The sequence below is a fragment of the Macrotis lagotis genome, chromosome 4 (assembly GCF_037893015.1).
Source record: "Macrotis lagotis isolate mMagLag1 chromosome 4, bilby.v1.9.chrom.fasta, whole genome shotgun sequence".
Lineage (NCBI taxonomy): Eukaryota > Metazoa > Chordata > Mammalia > Peramelemorphia > Peramelidae > Macrotis > Macrotis lagotis.
Window position 1 is genome coordinate 142,687,591 of NC_133661.1, and position 19,599 is coordinate 142,707,189.

A 19,599-nucleotide genomic window follows, 5' to 3' on the forward strand; every position below is an offset into this window, starting at 1 on the left:
ACAACAGGCCATCTGGAAAAGATCTGGGAAAAGATCACTAGTCGGCAAGGTACATATAATCAACAGTGTGATATAAAAACCAAAAAAGCTAATTCTATCTCTGGTTTCATTAAGAGATATGATGACCTAGAACTAGGAGATGATCTCAGCCTAGTTCTGACTAAATTTGGAATATTATGTTCAATTCTGGATACCAAATTTTGAGGAGGACAATGATAAACTTAGGAATATGTGGGACAACTAGAACAGTGAAAGTTTAAGAGCATACTGTATATGAATTGGTTGAAGGAAGTGTAAATATCTAAAGTGAAGCAGAAAAACTCAGATGAAACATGATGATTGTCTTCAAATATTTAAAAATCTGTCTTGTGGAAGAGTGATTCGCCTAGTCTGGCCTGATTCCAGAAAGCAGAGCTGGAGTAATGGGTTAAAGTTGAAAAGAGGGATATTGTGACTTGAGGTAGGGAAAACCTTCCTAACAGAATTATCCCAAAGAGGTATAGGCTGCCTCTGTAGGTAGTAGTAGGAGTTTCCTCCTTAATATATGTCTTCATGCAGAGACTGAGTAATCACTGGAATGATCACCCAGAGGTTTGCTGTTTAGTTACAAAATGAATTTGGTAGCCTCAGAAGTCCTTTGAAATGTTCAGATTTTGTGAGATTCTCTTCATTTTAAAAAGAACACTGAACAAACATGGTAAAACTAAGAGCTAATAAGAAATATGGGTATATTCCCCAAACATTGATGATGAGACCATTTCTAAAGTATTCTTCTTCATGCATTAAAAACTTGGAGTTGAGTGTGGTGGGGCACTTCTGTAAACCCTGTTACTGGAAAGGCTAAGGTTAGCAGTTCTCTTGAGTGTGGGAGTTCTGAGCTGCAGTAGGTCATGCTAATGAGGTGTCTTCACCAGGTATGGTATCAATGCAGTGAGTCAGTCGGAGTAGGAGGCACAATGTTGCCTCTAGGGAGGGACACACTGGCCCAGGTCAGAAGTGGAGGAGAAGGGACTGGGTCAGTGAGTAGCTATTGGACTGTCCACCTGGATAAGATGGGGAGATTCAGTTTTAAAAAATAAAAAATAAATAAATTTCTAAATGGAGAGATTCCAGGGAAGGATAGTCAAAATGACATTATGAAAAATTCATCCAAGAGGAAAAGTTAACAGTACATGGAGGACCTGAGGATTCTGGCGAATTGTTCCCTATCTCTCAAAAGACTACAAATCAGAGGAAACTTAATTAAGCAGTCACAAGATTGTGCTTTTCTACAAAGAATCTTTGGGCTACTCTTTGAGTAATGACCAAGCAGGTGTAGTGTTGGAATTGCCATGCCTAAAGATCTTTGTAAATGAGAAAATCTGGTTTAGGTGTTGACTTAACTAAGGAAAAAAACACTTTCAAGTTTAGAAACTGAAAAAAGTTCATGAAGGATCCAAGAAAGGAAATAGGTCTAGACATCTATATATGAATTGGGGGAGAATAAGTAAGATTAGAATGGGAACACAATGAACTATATTTATATTGACTGGGATTTGAATAGGAAAAAGAGGAATTTTCTTAAAGGAGTCTGAGTTAGCTTTCTTGTTTACTTAACCAAAAAGATACACTGAACCACATTTAACAAATAAGATTCAAATAGTGGACATGTAATGCTTAGAGATTTTATTATCATCAATGAACTCTATTCCCTTAAGGATATGTATGAAATTAAACACAAGTAATTGTATTTTTTTTAAATTATGAAAGCCAAATCCAAAGAATATAAAGTGAATTCAAGAAAACTGATAGAATTCATGGGTATCTAGGATTTGCATTTGGCAAACAAGGAAGTCAGAACTGATACAATGGTCACAATAGAAAAATTTTCTTTTACCAGGATCTCAATAAATCTTTTGCATTCTGGTAAATAACAGTTACACTAATGAATTTTTACATATTTTTTCTTGTGCATAACCATTACAGTTTTCCTAGTGCATTCCTTTATGTTTATCACATAAGTTGATTCATTCCTGGGCATGGCTAGGAAGGCTTCCAAATTATCCAGATTATTTGGTGGACAATAGACTCAATGTTGTGTAGTAGATAGGGAGGTGGCTTACCCCAGAACCAGGAATATCATTGTTGAAGACACTGGTATATATATATATTGGCTGTGGGATATTTAATTTCTCAGTGACCTAGTTCACTCTCTAAGACTATAGATTGCAGAACAATTGCTGATATCCATTGTCTAGCAGAAGGAGTTTCCTTTCTGGGGTTTTTTAATATGGTTTAGATTTGGCCTAAAAAAAAGAAAGGCAAAAAATCTCCACCAAAAAAACATTAGAAATGACATTCTGACATAGAAGTCATATGCAATTCAAAACAGCACTGGATAAACTCATGGTGACTAAGTTTCTTTATTCTAGATTGGCAAGAATGGCAAGTTGCTACCCTGTATGAAACCAACAATGCTACTTAGATCACATGTAGATAGAAATGTGATAAAAATAAGACACTAGACAGGATTAATAGCTTTTTAAATCTTAGACTTACAGCAATAGCTCCTTAGCAATGTTGAAAAAAGTGATTTGTTTTTTACATCAAACAACTACACCCAAGAGTCCATAGTTATATTCCTCAGTCTCTCAAGGCATTTCCCCTGGGCTCACACTGATATGTCTACTCAAAGGACTGAAATATAGTGACAATATCATTTCCATCTAAGACTCTCCAAAGAGTAAGCACAAAGGGATTTTAAAGCTTGCATGGACCATTAGAGTTGGGCACAGGTGTTCAATTGAATAAATGCAGATTCAGATGTTCTAGAAGGCCATGTCTCACAGATTCAGAGTAATGGACAAACAAGACTTGTAGAAGGATTTCAAAATCTGACATTAGGTCAGCATTTGACCTCTAAATACCATCTAAAAGATTAATGATGATAGACTGTGAACTGGCTAAAGAACAAGGAAAGATTTGCTGGCAAGCTATTTTAGGTTGGAAAGACATTAACTGGAGACAGTCCCTAGATTTCAGTTAGAGCAACTCTTCAACCATAGCACTGAATTAAAAAAAAAAAAAAAGAAGAGCAAAAGGCAACGGAAGCAGTTTTCAAGCTTACAGATGCTGCTATATTGGGTGTGACAGTAGATAATGAGGAGTGATCAGGAGCAATGTAGTGAGATGCTGAGAAAAGAGAAGCAATGTGCAGAGTGAAATGAGAAGAGCACACTGCCACACATAGCATAACTCATAAAGTTAGCATGCTATTCCACTGATGGAAATTTTGGAATCTGTATTTCCAAAAAAATTCAGATGAAGTGGTCAGAAAAGAAAGGGAAAGGGAAGAGTTTAGGTGGTAGAAATTTTCTTCATCTAAAATCTAGCATTCTCAATAGCAGCCTGTAAGGGCTAAATCTATTAAGAGTCTTCTTAATCAAGAAGGTTATAAACAAAGGGTAATTGGCCACAGGAAAACAGTAACTAAAAGAGAGTAGAATCTAAAATCAGCTTTATGGTTAGACATGATAAGTAAATTCAATGACTATATTTGGTGATTGGGTTGAAAATCAGAATCTAAATTTTTCTAATAAGCTTCATATATATATATATATAAATAATTTCATCATATTTCAAGAGGAAAAGGTTAGCTCATACTAGACTATTAAAAGAGGAACTTGGAGAAACTAGGTGGCACAGAACACTGGCCCTGGAGTCAGGAGGACCCAAGTTCTAATCTGTATTCAGACTCTTAATAATTACCTAGTTTTGTGACCTTGACCAAGTCACTAAATCCTAGTGCCTTGAAAACCAATCCCCCCATGAACTTCTTGACATTTATTCATTCAGCAAATATTTCTTGAGCAGCTATTTTAGTCTATACAACACATAGAGAGACATTCTGAGAATAATAAAATAATAAAACATGCCCTCTCACACAGCAAGGGAAGCAATCAAACTTTGTACACAAAATTTGCACACAAATAATTATTAGACATAGTATATTTGTGAAAGTATATTACAGTAAAATAGTTATAAAGTCCTATAGGAAATAAAGGAAGTCTTCAGGAAAGATATGGTGTTTGATTTGGCTCTTGAAGGATGAAAAGAATTGGACAGACAGAGCTGGAACAGTGTGAACAAAACCGGGAAAAGTTGAGATGTGCTTAGGGAATAGAAAGTAATCTAGTTTTAGATAGAAATACATTTTAGGACCAAATTATGGAGAGCCTTGAATACCAGGCAAAAGCATTTTACATGAAGTAGGAAATTGGGAGCCAATAGAACTTTTGTGTAATGACAAGAGAAATTGTACATGGCTACTATGTTACTGAAAAAAAGCAGAAAGAGAGTTTGAGGAGTTAGAGAATTATAGGAATAAGCACTTAGATGCTCAATTTCATTGGCACAGGGAGAGAACTTCCAAATGAGGAAACTTCCTTGACTGACTCTCTTTCCATTAAGCCATACTGTCTTTTGGATTCTAAGTGAATTAGAAAAGGCATAGCAGCCTTGCATGTTGATACATTAGTATTTTCTTAAAATTCTAGAGTAGTTTTTCTTTAATTACTCCCACTTGCTGAACACTGAAAGCTGTTACTGAAGTTATAAGGCACATTATGATTAAAGGGACCAGTTCAAAAGATGGTTTAACTGACTTCATCTTTGTAAAATGAAGGGTGCTATATACAGAATTTCATCCTTTATAACTACTTCACATTCTGAGGGTGAGGAATGACGAGAGTGTCTTTGGTTTCAGTGCTGGCCCTCTTTTTTATTTAATTCTGTAATCTTACATGAGGAAATTTCCTTCTCTATTTAGTTTCCACATTTTGAAAATGCAAATAGAACTCGGTTCTGTCTGTAAGCTGTGACCTCTTTAGTTCAGAAGATGTACAAGGTCAAATGAGAGAAGGAACATCAACTGTCCGGGATTCTTCAGAAGAAAGGCATGATGTGAATGGTTATTTTACTGAATTGTAATTCTTAAACTCCACCTTCAGTGAAAGCTAAGCATAATGAGTATACTAGGAAACAGGGATAAATGGGTTATGCAAAATATAGTGACACTGAGACATCAAAGGAAAGGAGTGGGGAAGCTTAGGGAACTGAACTTGACCTGAAACAGATTTCAATCCACAATACATTTTTATGCTTATGCAATTGTACGCACACCTATATAGATGGAAACCTGGTAAGATATTATCTTCTTCAATATTTCAAAAGACTGATTTTTATCAGTGTTGGTATTCCTTTTATAACTGCAGATTATAACTCCTCTATATTTTCTTTATGAATTTTCATGAGCTGTGACCAAAGTAAATCTCTTACCCAGTGACCAACCTCTTGGTGATAAGTTTCTTTGAACTTAGATAGTTTGAACTTTGAGTAATAGATACAAAGTCCCTTCCTGGTCCGTTTTTTATTTTATTTTATGTTATGTTATGTTATTTTATTTTATTTTTAGATTTTTCAAGGCAATGGGGTTAAATGGCTTGCCCAAGGCCACACGGCTAGGTAATTATTAAGTGTCTGAGGCTGGACTTGAACTCAGGTACTCCTGACTCCAAGGCCAGTGCTCTAGCCACTGCACCACCTAGCCACCCCCTGGTCCATTTTTGAAATTTTTCTGATTCTCTGCTTTCTGTTGCCAAGCAAATATTCAGTTTAGTTTCCTTTTCCCTTGGGAATCCTCAACCCGAAGTTGCCATTGGAGTTCTCAGTAATATAAGAGATTTACAACTTGAGAGAATAAAGGCTAGTACTGTAGTTAATTTATAACCAACAGAGATCCTGAGATTCAGAAAACCAGAGTTATCAGAAAGTCTTTATTTCCAGACCTACAGGCTGTGCCTCTTGTTGGGTATCTAATAGTTGTGGCTCATAAACAATATTTTGAGATGAGGCTATAGAATCATTGCCAAGTAAGAATTCCATCTGATCCAGGAGATCTAGTCATTTACTGATTCAGATGTCCAGTTATAACTTGCTGTCTACTCCCAGATGCCTATACTCCTAGATCCCCAGGTTTGGTGTTAATAAGCTTCTCTTACATTGACATTATGCTTAGTCATCACAGATCCTGGAGGACTTGGGGTAAGTGTGGGGTGGAGGTAAACAAGTTCCAATTAATTGTTTTTGTTCCTTAATCTTAATGAACCTTCTCTTGACCCTGCCATTTCCTATTTTGGTTGCCTCAAATTCCTTAATATATTTTCTCCATCAACTAAAAATAGACTTCTGACTCTAACCCTCTATTAAAAGTATTCTTTCCCGAGTTTCCAGGGATAACTGTTAAGTCCCATGGCCTTTCCTTAATTCTCATTCTCCTTAATTTCTCTGCAGCTTATGATACTGTCCACCATCCTCAAATTCATGGATATTCTCCTTTTCCTTGACTTCTTTTTTTTTTTTTTGCAAGGCAAATGGTGTTATGTGGCTTGCCCAAGGCCACACAGCTAGCTAATTATTAATTGTCTGAGACTGGATTTGAACTCAGTTACTCCTGACTCCAGGGCCAGTACTCTATCCACTGTACCACCTAACCACCCCTCTTTTTCCTTGACTTTGGTAAAATTATTCTTGTTGAGTTGTCATACTATTTGTTCTCCTTCTCTGAATTATCAGCCATCTCTCATTCCATAAATATGAGTAGCTCTCAAAGCTTTCTTTGTTTGGCCTCCCCCTTCCCTCTCTCTATACTCTCTCCCTTAGGTATCTCTTAGCTCTAATGGACCAACTAAAATGTTTATGCATATTACTTTTAAATTCAGTCTTAATCTCTCTCCTAAACTTCATACCCACATCACATCTCCATTTGTATACCCCATCAGCATTTCAAACTCAATATATTCAAATCAGAACTCATCTTTCCCCCTAAATTTGTCCCCATTTTCTTTACTTTTTATTTATGACAAGGATATTTCTATTATCTTGGTTATAAATATCTGTAATCTTAGCATTGTCCTTGACTTTTCCCACTTCCTTATCCTCTCTGTTCTCCTTAACATCTCTCTCTCTCTCTCTCTCTCTCTCTCTCTCTCTCTCTCTCTCTCTCTCTCTCTCTCTCATTTCCACTTACAAGGTCTGTCCCAGTTCAGGTACTCCTTGCCTCTTGCTGAGACTATGGAAATAAATTCCTAATTGGTATCCCTGCTTCTCTCCCTTCAGGGTCCTATAATCCTTCCTCTGTATAGCTCATAAAATATAATCTCTCTAGAGCATAAATCTGACATTGTCACTCCCCTGTTCAAAAGTTTTTGGTGGCTATCTATTGTAATAGAATAAAATAAAAATTGCCAAGGCATTGAATATTCTCCACTCTCTTACCTCTGGTCCCAGTCTTACTCATGTATTCTGTTTTCTTAGGGAGGAGGCAATTAGGTAATGTAACATGCCTAGGGTCACATGGCTAGTTGTCTAATTTCAGATTTGAACTCAGGTCCTCCTGATTCCAGGGCAGGTGTTTTATCCAATGCACTACCTAGCTGACTCCCACATATACTGTATTCCAGTCAGACTTGTCTACCAGGTCTTCCCAGAACTCAACATTACAACTACTGCCTCTGCATATTTGTAGAAGTCATCCCTATGCCTGAAAAGGACTCCCTCTTCATCTCAGTTTCACAGAGAATTTTCAGGATATGTCTTTCATGTCTTTGGTGATTCCCTTTAGCCTTTACTTCACTCTCCTACTTATCCAGACTCATTTCTGTACAAGCTATGTAGTGGAATACAATAAAGTACTTGAGAGTAGGGATTGTTTCACTTTTGTCTTTGGATTCTCAGTATCTATGTGACTGTACACAGTAGACACATTATTTTATGTTGGATTGAACTGCTAGGACTTCCTAAAGTTTGTGCTTTCCTGGCAAGAACTGTTAGAAACCCAGGGTGACCTTACACCGTGATGAGGCATCACAATAGGACTGTAGATAAGGGATGAGAGGTTGACAATTATTTTACATAAAATTGAATCCAATAGATATCTGTGCACTCATAAATGTTCTACTCTGTTTTTTGGAAAGTTAATAATTTTAACGTAAAAAAGCTATAGAACTATGTCTATTGGAACAAGATGTTCAAAAGGAAAAACACATAATGAAATGGAGGTTAGGTTTCAAAAAGCCATTGCATTCACTATCTTAATCCCCAAATGCCTTTAAACCTTCTCGATCTTTAAAATAGACAGTCTGAAGTTAAAGCCATTTTGTTATTAACTGCATTCAGCATCAAATAGGGAGCTTCAAGGGAAGATAGACTCATTAGTAGTTAGCATTCATTTCACAGATGGGAAACAGACACTGCTTGATTTGGTTTATAATGCTTGGAAGGCCAGGCAGGGCAGCTCAAAGTGTACCTTTGTGTCTTAGAGTGACAATAAATGTTGAAGTTCATGAATCACTACTCTTTTTCTGATTTCAGAATAGTAAGCCTATTTACCTGCTTCTAATCAGTTTGTTACTGTTGATTGCAATGAAATAAAAACCTGCTTGCAGATAATTAACTTACCTACACATGTTTGACAGGTAGAATGGCACTTCTCACATTTGATCAACTCAGAATTGAAATAGGTACCTGGTGCGCAGTCTAGTATGCAGCTACCTCCTGCTAGACTGTTGAAGGGAACAAAGGACATAATTTAACATTTGTACCAAAAGTCTAACACAATTATTTTACCCTCAAACATCTTTCAATGGGAGGAAATTAAAGTTCTTCACAAACATCTATTTTTCCTCATTTAACAATTTAGAGATAATGAAAGATGAGATGCTATCATAAACTGGGTCAGTGGCCAAATCTGCATTTGCAGTCCTCATGCCCAATGCCTGTTCTAACCCAAAGCTTCTAACCCAAGTTCAGTGGAAATAGTGATGGATTTGGACTCCGAAGACCTTGGTTCAGCTCCCAGCTTCTACAATACCGCTTGGATACACTTGGGTATGTTACTCAACTTTTCAGGGTCTTTATTTCTTCACCTATAAAGTGAAGTGGTTGTACCAGATGACATCCAACTCTCCTTGCAGCTCTGAACCAGTGACCCTTTAAGGAATGCCATGGATAAAACATCTTGACAAAACAGCTCTCCCCTGTAACAGGGCTGCTATTTTTTAAGCTTAGTCAAAGTTGAAACAATATAATCTCTATTGAAATGTTAAGAGTGGCAGAGGTTTTTAAACCTAAGTCCAGAAACCATATCTTCTGTTGGTTTCTGATAGCTTCTTTTAATCAGTTTTTCCCCTAAATTTTAACCATAAATCTCAAAGACTAAAAACTCAAATATTCTTACTTATTTATAGCTCAACTGTAGTGACCATCCCTTGCTTCTGAGTCATGAATTTCATTTTAGTGTTTATGGAATAGAAATGGTGGTGTTGAGGGAACAAAATGATAATATGACTATACTATGTTAATACTTGTCTTCAGGAAGACTGGATCTACTTAAATACCAATTCACCCACAGAGGACATTTTTAATCATGTTTAAGATAGATTTGGGCAGTGGCCAAGGAGGACTTTCCCCTAGGTCAGAAAAGTTACTTTCTAGGACCTACAAGAGGTCAGAGGGAATTTGGTTCCCATAAGGTTTATTGTAGGAAGGGAACCAATACCAGGTTCAGACCAGGTCTAAAAGTAAAAAAAAAAAAAATTATCATGGAATCAGTCATGGGAATTAGTTACAGGGGCTGGCAGCAAAAGAGAAGTGAATCAGGTCAAGCAAGGATGGAGGGCAAGTGAAGCTTTCTAGTAACAGGAAAAGGGTATGTTATATTTGTGTATCTGCTAGTGCTAGGCAAGAGCTATATGTGTATGAAAAAATGCAAGCTGGTCTTTCTACTTGTACTAAATAGGACAAAAGGATTATCTTTGCTTCCCTCCTCTAGTTTATCAGGAAAAAAAGAGGAAAAACAAATTAAAATGGCAAACGTCTACCCTGGGTCAGAAGTTTGAAAATTGAAGAATATGACATAGAAAAGTGAGAGAAAAAAAGACTTTAACCTCAGGTTACAGGAAGTATTTATTTATAAATAATCGATTCTATAAATCATTAAGTAATATATTTATTAAGTATCTATTCATTATGCCCATTTTTAAAAAATTTGATCCTCACAACAACCCTGGAAGGTAAATTCTATTCTTATCCCCACTTTATAGTTAGGGAAACTTAGATGAAGGTTAAATGACTTATACAGGATCATACAGTCATGTGTCTGAGGCAGGATTGGAATTCAGAACGTCCTTACTCCATTTTTGGTGTTAGGAAACAATTTGAATCTCCTCCTCAAAGAAAAACTGCTGAGGTAGCAAGACAGTACAGTGGATAAAGTTCTAAAACCTGGAGTCAGGAAGACCTGAATTCAATTATGACATCAGACACTTGCTAGCTGTGTGACCCTGGGCAAGTCATTTAAACCTGTCTCCCTAAGTTTCTTCTACTTTAAAATGGGAATAATAAAAACACCAAGATCACAGGACTGTTGTGAGAATCAAATGAGATGATATTCAAAAAGCACAGTTACCTAGCACAGAGTTGTTCATCCATTGTTTTTGAAGAGGACCAATGACATCTAGGAGTGATAACAAATATTTAAGCATGTCCTGAATTTAAGTGAGGCAGAGCTATCCAAAATCAACAGCTTCATTCTCTCCTTCAGAATTATGTGAAGCCCAGGGTCAAGACAAAAAATCAAGACTGGAGAGGGTTTGGAATGCAGCGGATGACCTTGGTGTCTGATGTCTGACCAAGTTCTAAGCCTCCATAGTGCCTGCTACAGTCACCTTCAAGACTGTTGGAACAAATTGTTTTCATCTGCCTATTCCATTGGAGTAAAGTCTTCACATGCTCAGGGTGTATATACCCTCAACTTGGTTGCTGAGATGGTTTTACAGCTTCTTGGAGTCACTATCACTTAGCACATAGTCCCAACTTAATAAATGTGCTTCTTTCCTTTTCCCTGTTTATGAAGGACAGAACTATACTCTCTGAGAAGTAAACAATGACAAACTCCAATGTGACTAGAGAGGCCATTTGATATTTATATGCCCAAATCTCATAGCCAGAAAGCACCTTAGAGGTCATCTAGTCAAACCTCCTCAACTTATAGATGAGGAAACAGAACCACAGGGGTGGTCATGAGAGCAGAGCTAGGATTCAAACTCAAGTCTTGGAATATCAAATCCCATCAACTCTTCTAGTATTCCATAAGAATAGATGGTGATTTCTGGCTAAGGGTTATTCCAGTTGCCATCTGTCAAACTGACAGGGAAATATTCTGTCTTCCTATAACACTTATTCAGGCATGAATTTAGAGACTTGTCAAACTTGATGACCACTGACCACTGACCACTTTTGATTCCTGTGGGAACAAATAATACTGTTGTCTGAAAGCATTTCTAGTTACTAGAAATCCTGGTCAGAAAATAGAAAACCTTAGGGGTCTAGGTGTCACTTTGTTTTTGTTTTTTAATCACTGATTCTGATTGAAGGTTGGGATTCAATCAAAAAGGACAGATTTGCATTCTCAAAACTCTTGTCACAGACTGAAAAGATGTTTGAAAACTATATTTTGAATTCCTAGATTATAGCTAACAATATGGGAATGATGAGATCTTAACTGGAGATGAAGTGAATCTAATGAAGGCTGGTAAAAATACATTTTTTTCAGAGACATGATTCTGATCAACAAGGCTTTAAGATGAAAACTGGGAGTGGCAGAAGGTATGCGAAAATAATTTGTATGTGAAAACATACTTCTGACAAAATAGATATTCCTGAGTGAGAATGGTTATAACATAGGGGGAAAAAAGGACTGATTCAAGGGAGGCAACACTCAAGAAAAGCAATAAAACTCATGACCTCAGATATCTACACAAAAATGCAGAGAATGTGGGTAATAACAAGATAAGATAACCAAATGCAACAGAGTAATTTTGCTCTTATTGGTATCAGTAAGATTTGGTGGATTGGACTCATGCCTGGAATATGGCTGTGGAAGAATATACCTTGTTTAAAAAAAAGCAGATTAGATAAAAGGGAAATTGAATAGCAATTTAGGTTAGAGCAACAGTCCAAACCAAAGATGACTGCATTAAGCTGACACGGATGCATACCATTACCATAAACAGATAAAGCTTTGAGAAACTAGTTGAGTCCCACAAACCATTAGTTTTCTGACATTCTCTCTAGATTACTTCCTAATTTTGTGCTTAACTACCCTCAAAGTCACCACTCTAGATCTGACAATTTACTCTATCAGCCATTTGGATTTTGGTACTTCTAGAGACAGCAGGCTCTGGATCCTAATTTAAAAACTTACTCCTTTTCCCTCCTAAATCCTGGTGATTACTTTTATGATGATTAAGTTTACTCAAGTTTGACCTTGTCTCTCTAAGAAGTAGGAGCAATACATATAATTTGTCTTTACAACTGATATAAGGGACAATATCCTAAAATTCTCAGTCATTTTTCAGTTAGGGCTGACTTTTCTTGATTCCATTTGGGGTTTTCTTGGCAAAAATTAGGAAAGTTTGGCATTTGCTTCTCTAGTCTATTTTACAGATGAGAAAAATGAGGCAAATAGGGTAAAGTGAATTGCCCAGACTAGTAAATGTCTGAGGTCAGATGTAAACTCAGGAAGATGAAATCTTCCTTACTTCAGACCATGTACCATCCAGCTGTTCAAAAGTGAAATGTGTTTCCCAGAAGGCAGGAACTTCACTTTCACTGAATGTCTTCTAGCAGAGGCTGATATTCACCTGTTGGGGATGTTATTAAGTGTCTATTCGGGTACAGGTAAGACTAGCTGTTGCTTGAGGATTCTGCCAACCTTGAGACTACCTTTGACTACTGGGACTATTTCATAGCTATTCTTGAAAAAAGAGAGTCCCTCATCCCTTAGGTTTGTTTCAGATTTGAATTAGAAACAACTTCCCTTTTTTCCCTTGTCCATGCTAATTTGAAACAAAGTATTATTCAGCTTGTTTTGATAACAACATATCACAGAGAATAGAAGTCTTTAAGTAGAGATTGGATATTCACTTGTCAGATATGATGCTGTGAAGGTTCTTTTTTTAGGCAGATTGAGGGCGCTTGAGAAATTCCACAATTCTGAGATTCTATGATTTTATGATACTGTGATGCTTTAATCATTTTATGTGCTGATTTCTGAAATCTGTAATGATTTACTTCTTCAGGTTCCTGATTGTATCTTAATGTAAATGAAGCTTGCTTTAAAACCTCTTAAGGGAATTGGAATCCTATGGACTATACTTGAACTAGCCTTACTCCTGACCCTACTTCACCCCAGGCTATCTATATTTCCTATTATGCTCTATGTTCTGACTAAACTGGACTATTTACCATTCCTCCAATCTTTCTAGACTTTACTTTTTGATTGAATCCCTACCTTCAATCATAATCAATGATTAAATTCTCATTCTTTTTAGTTAAGGGAATAGGTGTTACTTAATCCCCAAAGCTTGTTACTTAATCCCCAAAGCTTTTATTATCTTTCCAGTCAGAAATAATGTCTCCTTTCTCTGAAATCCCTTAGGGATATTGAGGGCATCATCTTCCTCCTAGTATCATCCTCACTCACCTCACATATCCAATCCATTGTCATTTTCCCTTCTCAACATCCCTAATCTATGTCTCCTCTATATTTCTACTTATCACTTTTCACCAGGATCATTGCAATACTCTTTTAACTGGTCTCCCTGCTTCAAGTTCATCCTCATTCCAATCCAGGCTCTATTCAGCTGCTGAAGTTATTTTTCTAGAGTATAGATTTGACCTTGTCACTCCTCTACAAGTGATTCCTTTTTGTCTCCAGGATGAACTATAAATGAAGGCATTTAAAGTCCTTTATAATCTGGTCACTTCTATCATCCAGCACACTGGCTGACTTGGAGTTTCTCAAACTCATTCTCTTCCATCTCCAAGTCTTTGATTGGACTCTCCTCCAAACCTGGATAACTCTCCTTCACCTCTGTCTCTTAGCATTCCTGACTTCCTTTATAGGTCATCTTATGCAAGATGCCTTCCCTAGTCTCCCAGCAGCCTGTACCTTCCCTTTTTAGATTACCTTCCATATACTTTGTTCATATCTTGTGCATACTTCGTGGTTTGCAAGTTGTTTTCCCCATTAGAATGTGAACTCCTCAAAAGCAGGGATTGTTCTGCTTTTGACCCTCTTTGTGTCCCCATAGCTTAGCCCCTAGTAATCACTTAATAAATAAACATTTGTTAAATGACTGAATACCCTCAAGGAGTCTATACCCTAGTAGACATATTTGACTTACTATGCTTTTGCAGCCTTTCATAGTGAAATCTGTGTCAGTGTTTGCTGAATTAAATGGAAGATTATGACAAATCAGGTTCTATTTTTTAGTATTCCTTAATCCGCTCCTCTACAATTAAGTTTTCAGATTGAATTTGTCATCTTTTATGGCTATCAACACAAAAGATGCAAAGTCAGAACAATGAAAGAGCTTGAAGTTTTCTGGAGACAAAAGAAATGGAAAAATGGAACTTGGATTCTTAAGAAAGTAGTTGTTAACATGACTAATAAAGAAATATGTTTTGCATAACTGCTCATGTGTAACCTATATCAAATTGCTAGCTGTCTTAGAGAAGGGGAAAGGGTGGGAGGAGGAGAGAATGTGGAACTCAAAATTAGAAAAAAGAGTGTTAAAAATTGTTTTTACATGTAATTGGAAAAATGCTCATTAAAAATTAGTTGTAAAACTTCAAAGATAGTCAATCTGCTAGGATAAAGGATAGTTAAAGATCTTTCTTGCATGTGGAAATTTATTATTTTATAAATATTATATTCCAATAAGATAAATATGTAGTTTTATAAGAACTTATTTCTCAAATTACCACCAAAGTGTCCAGAGAATACCTAGCAATGAGTTAGGCTATATTTACTATTATCCTTTATTCAGCTTTTCTACAATAGACTGGTGAAACTACAAGATGAAAGGTTATTAGGCTAGACAGTCTTCATATCCATTATGCCTACCAACTCATGAATATTCAAAGCCACGATTTCATTTCCCATTTATCTGCTCATTTCTATTGGTCATTGAATAAGAGGAAGGATTCATTCACACTTTTCACTGAGGCTAATACAAAAAAATACACACAGCTCTGTCTTTTTGGGATAAAAAAAGTTTTCACTTGATTCTTTAGGGTCATCTTATAGTTTCCTCCATCTTCCTCTGGTAGAATGAGGTCCTTTGAGGACAAAGACTGCCTTTGCCTTTGTAATTGTATCTCTAGCTCTTAGGCACAGTTGTTCAGTCATGTCTGACTCTTCATGACCCCATGGACCAGACTGTTCACAGGGTTTTCTTTTGAATATACTGGTGTGGTTTGCCATTTTCTTCTCCAGTGGATTAAGGCAGAGGTAAAGTGCACAATGTCACAAAGCTAGTATGTGTCTGAGGTTAAATTTGAACTCAGGTCTTCCTGACTTCAGGACCAGCTCTACCCATCAAGCCATCTAGCTGCCTCTTTAGGGACAGAGTAAGCATTTAATTAAGTACTCATTTGTTCATTCGAATTCCTTTTCTAAGAAGCTTCCTGAAAAAAGTCTATACCCTAAAGAAATCTAGACTCTCAGCGCCTACTCTGTCCTCAAACCCTTGCAACCAGGCTTCTACTCCCTTTATTGAAACTTCTTGTTCATACAATTGTCATACAACATCGTCATACAATGGCCTTTATTTAGTCTTCATTCTGCTGCTGATGCTAACATTCCTTTCTCCTAGATACTTTCTCATCCCTCCTCTCCTTCAGAAACACTGCACTCTAAGATCTTTCTCCTCTCTAATTCTTCTCTACTGGTCTTCTTCCTAACTCTATTCTTTTGGTATTTCCCCATGTGCTGTTCTCAATGTCCTCCTCTTTTCCTTCTTTATTCTCTTCCTTGGAAATTTTATTAACTCCACTTAGCTTCAATTATCACTTTTTTGCAGATGGTCTTCAAGTTTGTGCCTCTAGTGCTAACCTCTATTTTAAAGCTTTAGATAAGGCATCTCTCTGAGTATCCTCCCTTGCCCCCATAACTCAAACTCAACATACCTCAAATCAAGCTTATTATCTCTCCCCACTCCAAACATGTGCATCATTTACTGTTTTTTTTCAGTTAGTTCCAGCATCCTTCAATCTTCAAATTCCAAATCCAGAGCATATCTTTAACTCCTCCCCTTCTCCTTTATCAAGAATCTACTCAGTTACTAGGCCTTTATAACACCTCTTGCATATGTTTTCTACTTCTCATTCCCACTGCCACCACCCTATTGAAGCTCTCATTACTGCCCACTTAGACTATTGCAATAGCTTCCTAACACTGCCTTCCTTAATCCATCCTTCATTACTATTGACAGAATAATTTTTCTTATGCATAAATCTGGTTATGAAACTCCTTTGTTGTATCATTTGGTGCCACCTTACCTTTTCAGCTATATATATAGCTACATTTCAAGTCAAATTAGACTACTCTGCCCTGTAAACACAACCTATACTTTCCTATCTATGCTTCTGCTAACATTGTTCCCAAGACTGCAATGTTCTCCCATATCAACTGTCTTCACTTTCTGAATTCCTCTGATATCCATCTCAGACACCACCTCTTTTGAGAAGCTTCTCCTGATTTCCCCATTTGGTAATAACGCTCTCCTCCAGACACTAGGATTTCAAATGCTATTTTGTTTAGTACTTCTCTGATATTTTTGGATGTAATAGTCTATAATGGGAGGCAATATGACATAGTAAATAGAGGACTGGTCTCAGAGTCAAAAAGACTTGGGTTCAAGTACTGCCTTTGACATATTTTGGTGGTGGGACTCTGGGCAAGTAACTTCTCAGTGTCCCAGAACTTTTTAACACTATGAGTTTCTGATTTACATTGGTTCAAGTATTTTCTACAATAACAGATACTTATACTGATGAAATTAAAAGTTTGCATCTCCCATCATTCCCCCTGCCAACACACACAAAATAATGTCTATCTTTGTAGGTGTCTTTTCCCTCTAATATACTGCAAATTCTATGAGGGCAGGACTCTGTCATTTTGACAGCACACGTCTCCTATGTTCTTGGTAAGGCCTTGATAAATATTTATTGAATGTGCAATAAAAGGTCATTTGAGAAGTCTTGTATTTCTAGTCATATTTTTCTGAAGACAAAACTCTATACAATTTCTTTTAAAATATTTTGTCCCCAAGGAGTAAAACCATAGGAATCATGATCCTATAATTGAATTATGGTTTTGTTGACTAAGTTAGGTAAGTTCATTGATAGAGTTTTAATTTTCAAATTTTGTTAATATCTTTATTACCCTAGTCCATATTTTAAAATCTTGCCATAGATATTTCCTTTGCTGTTTCAATGCCTAGGATTATTGTGCTACTGCTAACTGTTGTAGCTGAACATGTAAAGATATCATTCTGGAATACATCAAATCTAGGCACTTATATTTAACATCAAAGAGTTTTTGTGACTCCTTCAGATTAAAAAACTACCCTGCAACAACATGTTAGTGTGCCAGTGACGGCAAGTATTTTAAGCAAAAACACAGAGGCTTTTCCTTGTCATAGCATGGGGTCACTGTGACTGGCAGTTAAATCATGCCTTTAATAACTAACATTCCCACATGTAACATTTCTTACAATTTAGACTCCTGAAGAGCCAGACAGTCTAGGGAAGCAGCTACTGCCAGCTCTTTAACTGCTTTAACATGACAGGGATGATTTGAAGTCATAGCTTAAAAAGGATATTGTACAATAAAAGACAGCTTTCTGTGGATTATGGCTGACAACATTTTCAATTTTTACCTTTCTTTCTGAAAAGTCTGTCATCTCCAATACTACTGTTTCTATTTTTTTGGAAAGTGGCTATTGTTAGAGAGGTCACTTTCTTCCTACTTCAAAATGTAAGGAATGGAACATCTAACTTAACCTTTCTCAGATATACCTTCAGAACAGGATACAAGGTCACCCGGAGGCTCCCAGTCATTTCAACATTTCTCCTAAAAATGCAGTGTTAGGAAATTGGCAGGATCAATTTATATGTTTCAGAAACCACCCTGCCTTCTTCAGTTACCAATTTAGGAAATAGGCTTCAGAGAGTGAGAGACCTCAAGACACTGTTGCTCTCTGGAGACCTTCTTGGCAATGGTTTTAGGGAAGATATAGAACACAATCACATCCTTGGATTATGTTTTTCCTAGATGAATCAGTCAATTATTTTCTTATTTTTTCTCTTACCTCCTCCTTCCCTCTCTCTTTTCTTTTTATCCTTATTGCTTTTAGCCTGAGGTTCATGGACCCCAGAAAGGGGTCTGCAGATGGATTCAGGGGATGAGTTGAATGAGAAAAAAATTAAATCTTTATTTTCAACAATCTTTGGTTTCCTTTGTAATCCTTTGTATTACATTTTATAGATTTTAAGACATTCTGAAAAGGGGTCTATAAGCTTCATCAAACTCCCAAAAGGTCTCCCCCCACTACTCCTACCTTACTGCGGAGTTTTTCTGGAGGTGGGGAGTCTGGAGGATGAAGGCTTAATTATTCATTATCTTTGTGATCTTGGACAAAACATTTAAACCCTCAGTTTCCCTACAGAATTAGATTATTGTCCTAACCCTTAAAGATTTTTCCTAGTAGGTTCAGGCCTTTCAAATTATGAAGTATATGAAGTTTATTTTTGGCATCCCTATTGCGTTTCCCCCTATTTTTTTTAATTTCCTTTCACTTTTTCCTGTTTTTCTCCCAAGATACCCAGGACTGCTGAGTCTACCCATCCACCCATCCAGGTTGTTATGTTAGGAGAAAAGTAATATAATAAGTTTATTCACATCTTAAGTGTTAGTTATTGAAATAATAACTCTATTTTATAAATGCCAACATTTACCATTGCTCCTCAAATCATTCTACCTAAGTGACCATCTATTCCCATTAAGGACAACATTGTTTCCAAGAATTTTTAAATAATCTGATATATAATTTCATAATTAAAATATTTGTAACATAAATAATCTTCAATTTTATCAAAAATACTCAGTAAAATACTCTGAGTTTTTTTTGAGGAACAAGCAAATAGCGAATACTTATATCAGTTTTTGGAAGGTTATTTCAAGTAAAAGAAAATTACTAGTGGCTTTAATGTAGTTTTTTTTTTTGTTTTTAGTTTTTTTAGTTTTTTGCAAGGCAATGAGATTAAGTGCCTTGCCTAAGGCCACACAGCTAGGTAATTATTAAGTCTCTGAGGTCAAATCTGAACTCAGGTACTCCTGACTCCAGGGCTGGTGCTCTCTCCAATGCGCCACCTAGCCGACCCTTTAGTGTAGTTTTAAAGAAAATTTGTACACATTCATTTCTTATGAAGTTATGTTTGGTGTTGGGGAAAGAAAAAGGAACTGGAACATTGTCCCTATCTCTTAAACCCTGATCATCCTCCCTCACCAGACTCTTTGGGAAGGATGAGGAAATTGGGAAGAGGAAAACACAAGGGAAAGGAGAGGGGGGGTGGGGGGAGCAAGGGAGAGAAGGATTAGGGAAAGGAAGAGAAGGATTTGAGACTCTGAACTGGTCTGTTCGGAGTCAAGTA

At 36.7% G+C, this 19,599-nt stretch overlaps 1 protein-coding gene across 4 annotated transcripts in view; it reads right to left on the bottom strand.

Annotated features, from left to right (window-relative positions):
• Positions 1–19,599, bottom strand: part of PCSK6 (proprotein convertase subtilisin/kexin type 6) — a 280,328-nt gene that overhangs the window by 14,759 nt on the left and 245,970 nt on the right. For all 4 annotated transcript variants that reach the window (XM_074234241.1, XM_074234240.1, XM_074234239.1 and 1 more), the window contains one exon: positions 8,497–8,600. In XM_074234241.1, the coding sequence (XP_074090342.1) occupies positions 8,497–8,600 (104 nt within the window). The remainder of the gene's footprint in view (positions 1–8,496; positions 8,601–19,599) is intronic.